This window comes from Perognathus longimembris, chromosome 15 (genome assembly GCF_023159225.1).
Source record: "Perognathus longimembris pacificus isolate PPM17 chromosome 15, ASM2315922v1, whole genome shotgun sequence".
Taxonomy (NCBI): Eukaryota; Metazoa; Chordata; class Mammalia; order Rodentia; family Heteromyidae; genus Perognathus; species Perognathus longimembris.
In genome coordinates, this window is record NC_063175.1 from 53,939,591 (window position 1) to 53,956,960 (window position 17,370).

Here is a 17,370-nt window from a genome sequence, read left to right on the forward strand (position 1 = left end):
TTTCCCCCTCTTGACTGCTGTGCATGATAACACGATAAGCACAGGTGTTCAGATAGGTCTGAAGGATGCTGACAGGAGGGGTGGAATGGCTCCTTGTGATGGTTGGTAGCTCTGCTTTTCATGTTTTCAGGAACCTGCATCTTGATTTTTTATCACGTCTGGACTAAACTGAATTCCTACCTGCAGTGTACGAAGAGTTGATTTCTCCCGCATTCTGAGCAGTATTTGTTGTTTTCTGTTTTCTCGATGGCTTCCATTCTGACTAGCATGAGATAGAATGTCCAGGTAGTTTCAGTTTGCATTTCTCCGATGGCTGAAAAGGTTGGCATTTCTTTCATGTAATTTTTGGCCAATTGTACTTCTTTCTTTTCAGAAGCACCTCTTCAGTCTGTGTGCCTGTGTATTGATTGGATTTGTGGTCCTTTTGATATTTTATTTTTTCCGTTCTAAGCGATTTAATATTGCATGAATAGCAAGCAGAGATTTTTCTCCCATCCTGTAGGTTACATTAACTGTTTCCTTTGCCTTATAGGAGTTTTTGTTTTGTTTTGTTTTTTGATTTGGTACAGTCTCATTTGCCAGTTCTGAGCTGTTAACTTTCCTTTTAGGAAATATTCGTCACAATGTCTTTAAGAAGTCCTGTTTTCCTCTAGTATTTCCCAAGTTTCATCTCTTACTTCAGATTACTTAAAATTGATTTTTTTCCAGTACTGAGGCTTGAACTCTGGGGCTGGGTGGGCACTGTCCTTGGGCTCTTAATTGCTCAAGGCTAGTAGCTCTACCACATTGTGCCACAGCACCCACCAATTCTAGCTCTTTCTGTGATTAATTGGAGATAACAGTCTCACAGAATTTCCAGCCTGGGCTGGGTTCCAACTCCTAAGATCTCAGCCTCCTGTGTAGATAGGATTAAAGGTGTCAGCCAGGCACCCAGCTTAAAATTGGTTTTGTATAAAAGGTAAGAGATAAGGATCTAATTTCATTCTTCTGCATATGGATATCCAGTTTTACCAACACCATTTGTTGAAGAGGCTCTACATTCTGCAGTGTGTGTTTTTGGAATTTTATCTAGAATTGGGTTTTCTTTTCTAGATCTTTCCCTCTGTTGCATTGGTCTGTCTGTTTGAATGTCAATATTGTGATTTTTTTTTATTTCTAAGTATCTGCAATATATTTTTAAGTGTCAAATTGTGGTGTTGCTCTTTTTCTCAGTTATTTGGGCAATTGGGAGGAGTTGTGGGGTTTTTTTGCTTTCCTATGAAGTTTAGGTTTTTATTTTACTTTTATTAAGAATGTTATTGATATTTTGATGAGAATTTCATTGAATCTATAGATTGCCTGGATGAGTACTTTCCCTTCTCTTTTATAGAGCTGTTTGTGAAGCAATTTATTAATGCACTAGAAGTCTGGTGAAATTCACCATTCCATGGCAACTCCATGGCACCTACATTGAACTGTCTCCAGATAGGGCATCTCTGCAGTTTCTGGGGCTTCTACGTTGTCCTTCCCTGTTTGAGGACCATTGTCCAACCCACTATCATGAGGAAGGGATTTCAGTTTGTACATCTACTAGCTAAAGCCCTAGGAACTGAACTGTAGCCCTTATCAAGTTCTCAGTGAAGCTGTAGCTTTCAGAGTGTACTATTTTAGTCAATTAACCATATTAGACAGGATGAATGTATGATGCCAGTATGTGTATATATTGCCCCCCAAAAAAGAATATTTTTAATAGATTGCTTACAGCACCTATTATGTAATACCAGTTAAATAGTTGTTAAAGTATATGGCGTCAGGAGTGACGGCAAAGAAACTCATCGTGGCAGGTCATTACAGATGTATGCGTGCATTTATTTTACACACTTTTGGTTTGTGATTGGTTGAATCATTGTGAAGTGCGGAGGCTGAGTCTAAGTAACTTCCCACCACCCTCCTGGTGCCTTGCTAGGAGGAGGCGGCTTTCCACCCAGCTCTGAAAAGCGTAGAGGAGTGAGAGGCCATTCATTGAATGGCCAATTTCATGCTGTTTAACCTTAGGAGAGCTTTGCTACAGAGAATCCTCCTCCTTGATTACCTCCCTTAATGGCTTGATTCACTTGCCCCTGAGTAACTTCTAAAGAGGTCCCTGTATGGAACGTTTGGGACCTATCCCTCCTATAGGGAAAGCCTAAGCTGACCCCCTGAGCTACTTCCACAGACGGACAGCTCCACTGGTGCCCACTACTTCCTAATATGCTCTGCTTTTGTTAGGCTTGAATGCCCCCACCCACACGTGTGGATTCTGTCTCTACAAGCTTTATTTGAGCTATGATCTGGGCTGCAGGTCTTTGAAGCAAGAGTCCCCCCGTCGGTGCCGGCTCTCCAATCAACGCTCCCAATTTGACCCCTCAAAATGTGGCTTCCCTGCTTCTCACCGACTGAGCTACCCTATGTGGAATCAGAGGGCTAACTTTAGTTGTAATGTCACTTCTAATATAGTTTTATCTGTAGTTATTTCTGGATGATGCATTTTGTAGTACGGCTTAATCTTTGAGAGACTTTATATCTGTTGAGGGTGTGAATGACCACACTTGTAATTGTTGACAGTGAATTAGTTGGATGTCCATCCGGGTGACTTTAAAACTGATTTTTCCCCCCCGATGGTGTATTTTTACTCTTCTTGGCAATGAAAGACAAAATATAGGGAACCAGGAACTGGAAATATTGATGCAAGTTCTTTCCAGAGGAAATAATAAAACTTATATGTAAATTTTATCATCAAGTGTTGAAGCATACGAAGAATGAAGTAATACAAATATTTAAATTATTGTATGACAAGCTTAGTAGGGAAGCCTAGAAGGACTGGCATATATTAAGTGTAATGATAATTATAAGGGTAAAAAATTAGTTCAATTCAATATTTTATTGGAAAAATCAAAATTCTCTACCCTAATAACATTTTATTAAATGTGCTCCTAAAATCTACCCTTCCCCCCCCAAATTAAACTCTATCACATGGTTTACAAAGTACTGAAACTAATAAAAATTATCAGTAAGCTTGATGAAAATGGTATAATTTATATCCTAGTATGTTTGAGAATACTTGAAAATAATCCAAAAGTTAAATTTCATTTTCCCTTTGAACGATAATTAGGTTAGCAAAAAACATCATGCACTTTAATAGATAGGCATCTACTCTCAATGATCATGAAGCAAAGTAATATGATTACAATTTCATAATAATTGCAATAGCTATATTTTTTACTTACTCATAGGATAATAAATTAAGTCAATATAATTTTATAATGGTAAGATCTGAATTAATGCTTACTTTACTATTATTTAGCTCAACTTGCACTGTTGGGCTAGTGGGAAAAAGACATAATGTAATTACATGGAATTTTTTTTAATATTCCCATTTTCTTGGAGAAAATATTACTGTATTGTTCAGTCTATAGTATTCCTCAAAGTAACTAGAACAAGTAAAGTGTTCTCATTATACAGAGCAGAAAAAGTCCAATTAACCATTTTAGGTACAAGAACGAGAGCATTTCTCTTTCTGGTGTTTGGCCTTCTGTTTATTCATAATTTCTAAAATATCTAAATCTGTATTTTCTGGTGTCATTGAGCCTAAGGGAGGACATTTTCTTCTTCAGTCCTTTCTTCTGCCATAGCTTTTGAAAGAAACAACCAGTTTACAAACACCTGTGGTCTTTACCATCAAGAATCCATGTTAAAACCGCAAACAAAAACAAAAAAATCCTGTGTTGATGTCTATTCATGCAAAAATTTAAAAATACATTGCATGAGTTCACAGACTACCAATTATCTGTACTTAATGAGTTTCCTTTAAGAAGACAAATTCTGCTTTAATTCTGAAATGTAACATTATAAAAATAAATTTAGTGACAGAGTAAAAACTGGAATGTATTTTTTAAATAAATCTGCTTATTTAAAATCTAAAAGCATCATGTCTACAATAGATGCAGAATTAGAATAGAGACCTTCCTATAGCCAACCTTGATTCTGTTTTTTCTTCCATTATAAGGTTTACAGCTGTCATATTTTATCTTTCATCCAGATTAAGAGATAAATTTCTATAGAAAAGATTATGTCTTTCATCTTTGACGTGTCAGTATATAATATCATAAATTGCTTAAGGATTGTTCTTTGAAGTAAAAAATTAAGTATCAATCATCCGAGTCTTCATTTGAGTACATTTATATTTGTATGCTAATTCTGTCACTGATCAGATCATAATATTTTCAACTGTTGATAATGGTATTTATTGATTTGGATCCGAATATCCTGAAATAGTTTTAGATACCTTTTCCTTCAATTCATGTTGTTTAAAATAATTAATTTCAATGATCTCATTAAACTTGAAACAATATTTTGTGCTCTTGTAGCCTTGTGAAAAGCAATTTAAAAAAATAACACTACATTTTTAATGATGAAATGTTTTCTGATTTAACTATTGAAAAGCTCCAAAATTTCACAATCTTAATAAAGGTTGGAAAATTTTAATGTCATATTGACAAGTTTTAGCATAATAAAGGCATTTTAACTTTCAGCATTGTAGAAATTTAAATTTAAAAGTTGTGCTCATCTAAATATTACAGTGTCTAGGAACAAGATAATACATCCATTATGATAATGAAAGTAAACACAAAGACAGGAGATTCAAGTATGTCTGGTCTTAACCTACATCTCTGTGCTTCAGCCTTCTTTTGAAAGAAGACCTTATGCTCATTTGTACTTTTACTTGTCATCTCCTTAATGTCTGTAAGAGGTGACAGCACCACCCAGAAAACCAACCACAAAACCACAGGAACTGCATGGAGAGACAAAGCCCTTCTAAATCAGACATGGGATTCCCCAAAGCCCGGAGGCTCGACAGCCCCACGTGCCTGCTGTATCTTCCATGGTCATCCATTCGATTACTTATTTATTTTTGTTATGAGATCACAAAAATAGTATGTTTCAGCCTTCTCTTACACTTATCAATTAAAATGCTTGGGAAAAGCCTTCAATATTATAAACATTTTCGTCATATCACGTGGTGAAGATATTATTTTATAAAATGCAAACTCATAGCAAGACATCACTTTCATGATTTTGACAATAATTCTTCAGCAACCTAACGACTGTCATTGTGGTTAGGCTCTTGCGGTGTCCTACGTTTAGATAAGATTAATGGCAATTTAAAATGTACATTTACTTTTCAAACATGACTATAATTTACTGGGCTAGAATAAGGTTTGGCTTAAACATTCCTTGATCCAATTATCCATAATTGATTAAGTATTTAAAATAAAAATTTGACATCTATTTTACAGTACCATATATATGTATGTATATTAGTTCTTCCTTCAAAAAAAGATATTCTTTCTCCTCAGAGTACTAATCCTCAGAAATGAAAAGATATTCTTGTCTAATTTGTTTTTAACCAAAGAGGAAATTCTTATTTATAGGTGAAAATATATAGGCACATACATACGTGTATACACATATGCATACATACAAATATACATATCTGTGTGCCTAATATATATACACATTATGTATATACATGTACATCTCAAACAAAAATTTTAGTCTGTTCTTAGTAAAATTACTGATCTTACCCATCCTAAGTTTGCAAGATAATCTTCAGGGAGATAACCATAAACAGAGAGAGCAAAATAAATAACATTCTTAGATTGTCACAGAGCTGTGAGCTGCTTGTGTCAGTGAGCAAAGAGGCTGCCCCACACCACCTGGAAAGGAACCAGGGAGAATGGCCTAGAAATCTAGGCCACTCACTATTTTAAGATAGGTGACAAATAACCCGGACCTCCTAACGCAGTGGCCACAGTTTTATCTCCCGGCATTGTTCTATATGGTAGGGGAGCACCGTTAGCCATACATGGATCCGTATAGCTGTGTCTGTGCTACCGTGTCTTCATCAGTGTCAAAGAACTCACTTTCAAAACTAAAGACTTCAGCGTCCACGTGAGGACATATTCCTATACATTTGTAACTACTACCAACGTATTTCTAGTACGGTGTTTTGATGTAAGTTTTCTTGAGGTAGTTTAAGTTACGAATGGAATTGGGTATTTTCTACTCATCAGTATCCTTTATTTACAGTTAAAGTGTGTGAGAAAGTGAAAGCTTTAACCATTACTCGAGCAAGTGCTATCCAAGATCCCTGCCAACGACAGCATTCCATGCGAAAGGCCCAAGCTGGTGAAGATGTCAGGCGCAGAGTGAATAGAAACACCAGCTCTGCTCTCTGCACTTTTAGTACAACGGGGGTGGTTTTCCCTTCTGATTGCCAGCCTCCTTACCCATCGTCCAGGCTTGATGATAATACCAGCGTATCTGTTTTGAGATAATTATTAGGAAAAGCCCAATTGGGCCTAACATATAGACGAAGCTCACAATCCTAAAGATGCTAACCCTCGGGAGGGGACATTGTTGCAGCTAGGGATGTGGCCATCACAAACCTAATTGAGGGAGAAAATTCGAATACGTCATATATCATATGTACTTGTTTGTTGTGCTGAAATCTCATCATCAATTCTTAGCCCCCCCAACCACCACCACTTATTCTTCCCATGCCAGGGATGCGGCCCTCGTTAGCTTTGGATCTTTCTAGACTTCCGCTTACACAGGTGATTCGTTCCCGAATCACAGGCTTTTGTTCTACCTGACTGGATTCCTGAAACGTAGAACTTGGACTTTGAGATTGGGAGGTGCTCATTCCCTCACGCTTGCCATCCCCTCAGGAGCCCGGGTGGTGGATTGGAGTGAGGGGAAGAGACAGAGCCTGTATGGCGAATGGCAGTGAGGGGAAAGATGAGGTGCTGATTCCAAACTCTCTTCTACAGATGCTTAATGAGACTTCCCTTTGCTCCACAGCAGCAATTGGCCATTGAGGCTGCCATGTGAATAAATCACAGTATGGAGTTACTGTACACAATCCCTGTGTTATACTATTTTGAAACACAGCAAACAGTACAAAACTGTGAGCAAAGGAAAAGACATAGTGGAAGATATCTTGTTCTTCACTCCTTGGGGCCAGGTAGAATTAACTGGACATTACAAGTTATTTATTGGAAAATAGTTTAAGGCAGTAATAACTCGTTTTGTTTCAGCCTTGCAGTATAGACTATACGGTGTATACAAAGTAAAAATAATTTTTCTTCTTAAAGGTAACTGAGCTTCACAACATCAAAAATATAACCAGACTGCCTCGAGAAACGAAGAAGCATGCCGTGGCAATTATCTTTCATGATGAAACGTCAAAGACATTTGCTTGTGAGTCAGGTAAGACAATTACAGGTTTATGTACAGCTTGAGGAAATGGAATTGCTTCCAAAACAATGACCCAGACAGAACACAATACACATACTGAATGGTTTGGCTCAGTGTCACGACTGTGTGTGGTGGGGGCCATCGGGAAGAAGTTTAGTATGTTAATTTCTAAGATGTTTGGGATTCTTCTTACCTGTCTGTCTCTAGATTTCGCTCCCAGGTGGTCAGAGGACTCTTGAGATTTCTGTCCAAGCTCTGAGGGTTAAGTAAACATTGTCTAGCCACACTGAATTTTGCTTTGTACAGAGTGTAGCTGTAGGCACTTGCTAGTGCAATAATGGGGCTGAAGTGCAAAAAAGCATGACGAAGCACAGCCAAACTCCCCAGACAACTTGGAGCAATTTGCTGCCTTCCCTGATTTTCAATGCTACAAGCAAATTTGTTTCAGGTTGAGTTCTAGCATGTCAGTTCATAAAGTGCTTTGACAGCACCGAACCACAAGCATGGTTGTAGTCGGAACCTGCAGCATTTTCTATCCCTGTGCTGCTTACCTTATTGGTTGCATTACCTCTTTTAGCGATTTTGTTCCATGAAATGGTGGGGTTTTTCTTTTCTTTTCTTTTTTTTTTTTTTTGGTATAATGTATTTTGGCAAAGAGAGCTAAAGGTTTGACAGACGTGGATTTTAAATAACAACGATGGCTTTATGGAAAGCTTTGCTGAGTACATAAAATGAGAATAAAAGGTTCCAGTGTTATGTGTATTCACATCCAAGTTTTGAAAGTGTTTAAAGTATGACTTTGCATCTGGATACTTGGATATCAATTTATCACATTTCAGTTGATACAAATTTACATTTCTCAAATTCTATATCCCTATTTTGAAGAGAGCACTATTTTACAAATCAACACTTTTCCCCCATGATGGTTTGTATTAATCAGTAAGGTACATTTTTATTTTCTTGAACTACTACTCACCTCATTGCTTACAAAACATCGCCAGAAGATTTCTGTCATATTCTGTTTCTTGGGCTTCCCATAGTCTTCCCTTCTGCATGTCCTCCAGAGAAAGTTCAAGAAGAAACCACAGTAAATTCAAAATGAGAAGTAACCAGCACAAATGAGAGTTGTGGGGTTTTGGGAGGGGGGCGGGACGAAGAGGCGTCAGTCGTGGGGCTTGAACTCAGGGCTGACACTTTCCCTGAGCTCTTTTTGCTCAAGGCTAGCACTCTACCACTGTGAACCACACTGCCACTTCCAAGCAGGCTTTTCTTTTAATTCACAACTTCAGCTTTATTCACGCGTTCATGACAAATTAAAACAGCGTATGTTTCAGGCATGTACATGACTTGATCTTGTGATATGTGTGTATATTATAAACAGCATCTCCACCAAGCTAATTAACACATCTGTCACCTCACAGCTATCGTTTTCTCTCTTTCCCTTTCCCTTCCTTCGCTTGTGGCATTCTCATGATCTGCGTTCTTGGCAGACAAATAACAATTATAAAATCTGTCTTAGTTCCATCTTGTGCCATAGATCCTGTAGTCATTAGAAATTAGTTGACTTCTACGTCTTTGTGAAATCTTTATACTTAGACTTCAGCAGATGTAGCCCACACTGAGGCTCAACTAGCTGTATTTCTATGTGTACATATATATATGGTATGATTCCACCAGAAGGATTTCATTTAAGAATTCTGTTTTCTTATCAGAAAACCTCTAAAATATATAGGCTGCTTAGTTGTACAAGTAGTCACTATGTGCTTGAAAAGCAGGAAAGATTTTCTTCTATGAAACGTCTCTACTTAAAAGTCCTAGTGCCAGAGTAAGAACTTTATATGTTTGTGGTAATAGAACTTTTATTAAATTATAAAACTATGACAGTAAAAAAGTGAATAAATCGGATAATGTTTAAATCATTTACCTCGTAAAACATACCGAGTTGTTGCGCATACAGTCTCTGTGACCCAAACCGACAGCTGGTATATATGTGGGAGAAAGGAAGAACTCTGTTTTATTGACCAATTAAGATATGGACTTAGAAAAAGCTACTGCCGTTGCTGGATTCGCATAGTTGTGGACAAGCATCTTTCTGTCTCGAGTGATGTTGGTCTAGCCCTTCCCTCAGCAGTCCATCACTTCGGGGATAACAGAAGACTTTTATGTTCACGGAGGGCTCAGTACAAAAGGCAACTTGAAGCACATTGGGACAACTTCCATTTCTAGCTGATTCAGTGATTGTGGGGTAGAATGGCTTGTTTATAACCATCTGCTTCTTAGCTATCCTGCTAGGAGATGTGGAAGAAGTCATTTAAAAAGAATATAGTGGCCTTATGTGATCTGACATATGTGAGGATTTTGAAGTTAATTCTTCAGAGGAAGCATAATGTCTGCAGCAGTGACAACGCAGTACGATGGTAATGCTCTCTGCAGACTCATGGTGGAGAAAAATACAAAGCTTAAGTTGTGTTCTCTCAGAAAGTTTAACCTGAATGATTTTGGTGATATTTGGGCATGGTCTTGTCATGTGGCATGAGAAACAAATCAGAGACACTCTGATGTGAGAAAATTTTACGTGGCTCTTTACCTGATAGTGTCTGGAATCAAATATACGAAAGGTATCAGTAAAGCTAGACACAAGTGGCTCATACCTATAATACTGTCTACTCAGGAGGTGGAGATCAGAAGATGGTGGTTCAAAGCCAGCCTAGACAGACAAATCTGTGGAACCTTTATTGACAGCTAACCACACAAAAACCAGAGGTGGAAGTGTGGCTGACGTGATAGAGCTACAGCCATGAATGAAAAAGCCAGGGGATAGCACACAGCCCAGGCTCTGTATACCAGCCTCAGTGCCGGCACCATTGAACAAATGAATGGATGAATAAGTAAATGAATCATGTCAGTGGAATGGGTACAATGAAAGTAGTCTATAAAGTGCCACAAGGCCAGACCCATAGAGAACTAACTCTAGCTAGAATGTGTGTGGCTACAGAGGGTCTGACACCAGATTCAAGGAAGAAATTAGTTTGCTCTGAGAGGAACAAATGGTGGGGACTGATGAGCAACTCCTTTAAGCATAGCCCGGCAAATGCAGAAATACATAAAATACCGATGCAGCATGGCTTGAGCACTGATTGACGACTGTACTACACTAGAAATTAATGGCTCTGCCATAACATCGAGTACATCCTGGGACCCTCCTTTCTCTGTTCCCAACTGCAATGGTTTTATTCTCAGCTTCATGCTGGTGCTATTTGTGCCTGCCTTTGAACTTGGCGAACAGCAGAACAGGGTCACTTCGTGACCATCTGTGCTGTGATAGTGCAGTGTGGTCCCCCCTCTGGGCCACCGTAGCTTCTCCTGCACAAGGGCCTCCTGCTCTTCCACACAGCTAGCCTGTGACCTGCAGCTGGCCCAGGGACGGCAGTTTCCTACAAGTTAGATACGTTCCAGAGAGTCGTTTCAGACACAACTACTATATGCCCAAGATTCTAAAAACTTATGTTTCTAAGCTTTATGATCCATTAACGTACCGTGTCAGCTGGAAAATGGTGGATGGGACTCTGACATCCCCTTCCTTATTTCGTATATTAAGAAAATGTACTGTGCTTTATGTTCAGAATTTACATAAACTATATTACCTTTGCTGTCACTTGAAGCTTTGCCATATGCCACTATGCTCTGTAGAGCTGTGCTTTTTTCTAAGACACTAAGCCGTCTATATTTGGATTCCTGGCCTTTTGAAATCTCTGAAGCAGAAAAATGCTTTGAATATTTTTATGCAGAAAAAGACTCATTTTTTAGTATTTATGAGGTTTTAAAAATATTGAATTGGTTTCCTAAAAGTAACAACTCATCTTCATAAACTACAAAGGATAGGTAAAGCTTTTATTTATACTTCCTAGAAAATGTTTTAGACCATTAGTATTCAGTAGCCCAACAGAAATGAAAACTGAATTTATGTACATCAATTTGTCTCTGAATATTTGGAAAAATTCCTCTGCCAACAGATCAGGAAGATGTCATGGAGTGATGAGTGTTCCCACAATGAATGGATGCTCAAATCTTAACCCCCAGTGCGTTGAATATGACCTGAAGCAAAATCAGGGTTTTTGCACAGGGGATCAAATGGAGATGAAGATCTATGGGTTCCCTAAATACAGGGAATGTTTACAAAACAGTGGAAACCAGGATTTCGATGGGGAAGCACAGAGGAGACCTGCAAAGGAGATGGAGAAGGGGGCTGGAACAGGCATCCATAACTCCAGCATTGCATTCAGCCTCCCAGAGTGAAGGGAGGGGTGGGAGATGGGCACAGCACAGAGCTTGGCTGGGATCTCTGGGAGGAAAACAAGCCCAGTTGGACCTTAAGTGAGGAGTGGTCGCCTCCAAAACCCTCCAGGGAGGCTGAGATCTGAGGATCACAGTGTACCCATGGCTTCATTTTCATAATGTTACGTACCAGGTAAAATTTCATTAATTAAAAACATCAAAATAAAGCACAATAGAATTGTTATAAAACCACCACCACCAGTAGGTAGGTGATGATAAAAGACATTCCGTACGTAACATCCAAGGAGAAATTATGAAATGCTCCTGTGTCATTTTGGAATTGAGGCAACAGAGTGGAAATAGCTACAAAAGACACAAAAAGGGCTGGGGATATGGCCTAGTGGCAAGAGTGCTTGCCTCGAATACATGAAGCCCTGGGTTCGATTCCCCAGCATTGCATATTCAGAAAACGGCCAGAAGTGGCGCTGTGGCTCAAGTGGTAGAATGCTAGCTTTGAGCAAAAAGAAGCCAGGGACAGTGCTCAGGCCCTGAGTCCAAGGCCCAGGACTGGCAAAAAAAAAAAAAAAAGACTCAAAAAGTTGGAACCTAGTTGAACACCAAGTGGCCCAAATTAAGGTCCTGTATTTCTCGAGACACACACTTTTTCTCTGATTATCAGTGATGGAGGTGTTGTGTATCAAAAGTAAGGATGATCTTATGTGCTGAGAAATGGTACGGAATACAGCTCAGCCTGAATCCAGTCGCACATCTGCTGTGGAGTTCAGTCTGGAGACAGAGTTGCCCCAGAAGGGAGAAGCAGGCAGGTTGTTCTCACCGGGAATAAAGAGGGTGCTGGGACAGAGGAAGGCTCGCTCTGAGATGGGCGCAGGACACCTGTGAGCTTCCACAATGCTGCCTTGCTGCTGAGCCACCACGACCTTCTCTTCCATCACGGCTGTCAAAACTGCACGTCCCTGCCAATAATAGGCAGGCTTTTCTTCATACCAGAGATTTTATCAAAGATGTGAATCTGGCCCATTTGAGTATCAAAAGTAGATAATTGCCAAATTATAGATGACAGGGCCTTGTACAAACCAGACACACAAAATACAATTGTTGCTGATGAGTGAGTTTCACAGGGAGAAAATGACCTCGTGGCATAGTTAAAAGAATGTGATTGAAAGTGTGTCTTATGTACTAATGCTCCTAGGGCAGCTTTAAGATTAAAAAGACATATATTAATTGCAGTGCGAGTTACAATTGTTTCAAGTAGAGTAACAGATTTTATGTTAATTTCTCTTTTAAGATCCATTTCCATTGCCTCAAGTGCCAGAAACACGTGCTAAATACCCACCATTCTAGAAGAGACCACATGGGAAATATCTCTTAATTTTCACAACAAAACTTTTTGTTTACAATGGTTTTTCCAGGACACATCTTCTTCTTAGCTTATGAGCTCCATCCTTTATTTTTATGATTTTCTCTAGCCCCATAAAGCAAGAAAATAGAGGTTAGGGAATCGTATATTAGCTCACAGTTTGATAACCTTTGTCTCCTGTGAATTCAAGCATGGTGTTATGGAAGCACATCACAATGACATCTGAAGAATTTATTTGTTTTGATAACTATTATTTCTTGAAGAAAATTTACCAAAAGTACTGACAGCCAAAGGCACTTTTTGTTAGTGTTTTACTGAAATACCGTGAATGAAGCAGTGGGCTTTTGTGTTTAAGTGTCCTCTTGCCATTTGCTTCAAGCTATATTTTCCTGTCTTTAAGTGTATCTTTCTAAGCACAGAGCTGTGGCTCTCCAAACTACATAGAACTTATTTATAAACAGCAAGGCAGATGTCGGCACAAAGTTAGAGTCAGTGTGTGTCACCATGGGCTCTTTAAACGCCTTGTAGGCTCAGGATGGAAATTGCAGAGTGACTCAAAGAAAATTGAGGCTCAGAGATCGGAACCATTTTAGGAGCAAAAGTATCATTATTGTCTAAGGGTTGTGAATGTGAGTGCTTTTCTAAAAAATCTCAAGGCATTTTCTATTTGGAAATGCGAGGCAAATTTACTCCTGTAAATCCTTGCCTGCAAAGAGAAAACCAAGGGGCTTGTCTCTATTTCCACTATTCCTGGGTCACGGGAAAGTGACATGAATTCACCTGAGTGATGGGTCATTTCACCATGCTCGTAATTTGCTTTTTTTTTTTTAACCCTGTGTTAATTAATGGCATATATTATATTGAAGGGAGCCCAATGTCTAGAAAAGACCAGAAGAAAAGAAAACTACCCATAACACAAATAGGAAGGAAGGTGCAAACAAATTCAGTCTAAATGATTCTTTTGATCATCTGTGCTGTCTAAGTGATACCCTCTCATTTTCCTGTAAGTAGTAGGTCGGTGGGAAACGGCTGGATCCAATTCAGCCAAATGTCAGCTTGATGGCCTCACACAGCTACCAAACCCTTTTATCTAATCATGGTCAGCAACGTCATCTCACCGAGTGGAGTGTCATTGTGCCCAGCATTCTGCTCTATGCCGTGGGACACAGTTAAATCTCATAATAATTCCCGCATCAGTCTTTAGAGAATATGCCTCCCATTGTTGAGAGAATGAAATGCAGGCATAGAAATTGGGCATGTGGAACTGTCATGGCCAGGAAGGGATCCTGGGATTTTTACTCCAAGGCTCCCAGTCCTCCCTGCCTCCCTGACTGCCGGGCATCTTATAGTTCTGCTACCTGCGAGATACATCGGCAGCTACTAAACACTTAGTGAACACAACCTACTGTTATTATAGTTCTACCCCCTCAGTCACCAACTCTTTGATACAGAGTGTTTCATCATGTCAGAAGTTGAAATGTTTAACATATCTAAAAACAGTTTGGAAATTAATTTGCTGGGCTTATGGACCTTCCTCTCCTAACGTTGAAGTGGTTTAGGGTCTTTTTATCACAAATGCCTTCACCCATGTTCCTCCTCTTCAATCTGCTCAGGATGCCTAGCAGACTTAGCAAGTTAGCATCACTTTTGTTTTTGCCACCTGTCAGTTGAAAAAGGATTCTGAAAGGATTTTTTTAAATCCTTTAACCTGTGTCAAAAAATTTAGCCACTTTCATAAAATCTGCTAGTGGCCGAATCTTAATTTTATGTTTTAGGCCTTTGCAATCTAAAGTCAATTCGTGATTGGTTGCACCTTTGTCTGTGATCAGAGCAAATGGAAAAGAAATGATAAGGTCTCAGATAACATATACGTATTGTCGCCCATTACAAATTAAAAATAAAAGAATCTATCTTTAATTCTTACACCATCCCATTTTATCTCTAAACCACTTAGTTTTCTGAAGAAAAGCTTTTGCAGAGATGGATTTGGTGAAAGTACTGTGAATATATATATATATATGTGTGTGTGTGTGTGTGTGTGTGTGTGTGTGTGTGATTTGAAGAGTTGGATTTTTTTAACAGACTTATAAGTGTATTTTTTCTTTAACAAAATTATTTGTATTTGATTTATAATTCATTCAGGCCAGTTCCTTCTCAAATTACACATACAAAGTTTTGGTTTTGTGTGTTATTACATACCAGTTACGACTGATCTGATTAAATCTGCATTTTCTCTTTCATACATTTCCAAAAGTTTTTCAAAGATCAGTGCTATTTAGAGTCTCAAACGCATTTCTCTGTACTGAGCATTACTTTAAAGTTTTGTTTTTGTTGTTTAATGCTAACATGAAAGTCACTGAAGGTTGAAACAAGTTCTAGAACAACCTTGAGGAAGCAACTGTACGGAAGATCTTAAAACAACCTTTCTCAGTTTCTCCTAGCACCTTCTATGTCCTCATCACGTAGGTGAAGATTCAATGCCATTTGAAAGGTGATAAAGTGATAGAGGAGAGGCCCTGGGAATGCTGTAGTCTTTATTAGTGTCAAGACCAAATTAGAATTCATTTTCAGGTCACAAGTTGCAGCTCTTTTATTACATTCTTGTGACTTCAGATTCTATGAGGTGTATATTTTATGACCAGAGAGTAAGTTTTGTCTATAATTTGTCACGGAAATAAAATCTGTGGCTTTATCACGCTCTCCTTTCCTGTGTCGGAAGAGAATGACTCACCTTGAGTTGCCTTAGTGTAGAGGTTTGCTTTTTAAGGATGAATTTCACCATAATCTATACACATAATAACACATATCCTGCTTTTACCTCGCCCGCATTGCAGTAGGACTTCTATGTCTGTTACTGATATTGAATATTTTTCTTGCTTCTGAAGGTACAAGGTCACATGTCAGTGTTCACATGTATAAGTCCAAACCCTGAAAACAAGAAAACGTGTCAGAGTCTTCCAAAGTATTTTTTCCCTTTAAGAAAGTGTCTTAATTGTTTTGGAATATTTGACTGTTTCCTATGTCAGCTACAGCTGCAACATTCCATTTTTTTTTAAGTTAGACCAAAATCTAATATGCATATACTATATTGAAAAGATAAGGGAACATGTTCATAAACTAAGGCTTGGTCATTCTGAAACCAGCTTATTTCACATTCTATGAAATAATTCATAAATACCATGAATAATTCATAAATATTTCCACAAAAGCAATTTACTAACAGAAAAATTGACACGTCAGTGTTTCCAAAGGCAGAGTAGATGCCTTGTGGAATACGGAGAAAGGAAAAAGCATGGCTACACCCTTGTCTTCCTGGATAAAAAAAAAATACTCCTCTACGAATATTTGAATCTAGGGCCTAGCAATGGCCCTGGACTTCAGACACCACCTCAGGACTCACAATGTCTGAGCCCCTTTTCACTTTGGAACCCCCATTCCGCATACCCACCTGTGGGTAATGACAGAGAGAAAACGCTGTTTACCTTTGTGTCCGTCTTCCTTCTTGCATTCTTCAACTAAGAAAATATTTATTAAGTGTCAGCCATGCAGAGCTTGGCTCCGGTCATCAGGGATGTCGCTGTGTAGGAGCAGAGAAAATTTCATGCTGTCAATAAAGCTGTATGCCCAAAGCCCAACATTCACTGGGGAGAGACTAAAAACGAACACCACACACAAGGCAAGTGTTTAGTAACTTACAACGGAGACAGGAAGAATTGTATTACTTCAAGAAAAAGTGGACTTTCTCCGGCTTTCAGAACAAGAAGTAGCTTTATATTTTGGAAGGAAATGTCCTCAAAATTATGCTCTTGTCTCCAGGGGAGAGTAGCAGTGGGGACAAGCCCTACTCTACTAAAGGGTTGACACTGGTACTAAAGACATAGCCCGTGGTCAAGCCTACAAACCAATTTTAAAGGGATTTACATCTCAAAAGGGTAATTGCAGTTATCTGGTTTTCCTTTAGCCAGTGCTTTAAGCGTCAGGAACCTGGAAGCATTGCATTTAGGACATTTATTGCATCAGAGGCCTAGAGGCAGAAAGCCTGTCCACACAGTCACTCCCAGGGAAAGCAAAGTCTTGGTTGTTCCAGTCTTGGGTAAAGATGGCTGGCTGAGGTGGGCAAGGAAGATGTCTCGCTTGACCCAGTTCAAGAGAACAAGAGCAGCCAGTGCTGGTGGCTCTGAGCTGTAATCCTGTAGTCATACCTACTCAGGAGGCTGCGATTTGAGGATTGTGGTTCAAAGCCAGCTGGGGCAGGAAAGTCCAGTGAGATTCTTATCACCAATAAATTCCCAAAGAAGCCACAATGGGAAAGGTGACTCAAGTGGTAAAGCCCTAGCCTTGAGAAAAGAAGCTCAGGGACAGTGGCCGAGGCCTAGAGTTTAAGTTCCTGGACATTTAATCTGCTCTAGCAAGCTATGTCTATCTAAGAAGGGGTTACA

At 39.1% G+C, this 17,370-nt stretch overlaps 1 protein-coding gene across 1 annotated transcript in view; it reads left to right on the plus strand.

Moving 5' to 3' along the window:
• Nucleotides 1-17,370, plus strand: part of Dok6 (docking protein 6) — a 257,993-nt gene that overhangs the window by 104,272 nt on the left and 136,351 nt on the right. The window contains exon 3 of the mRNA XM_048363325.1: nucleotides 7,176-7,290. Coding sequence (XP_048219282.1) covers nucleotides 7,176-7,290 — 115 coding nt within the window. The remainder of the gene's footprint in view (nucleotides 1-7,175; nucleotides 7,291-17,370) is intronic.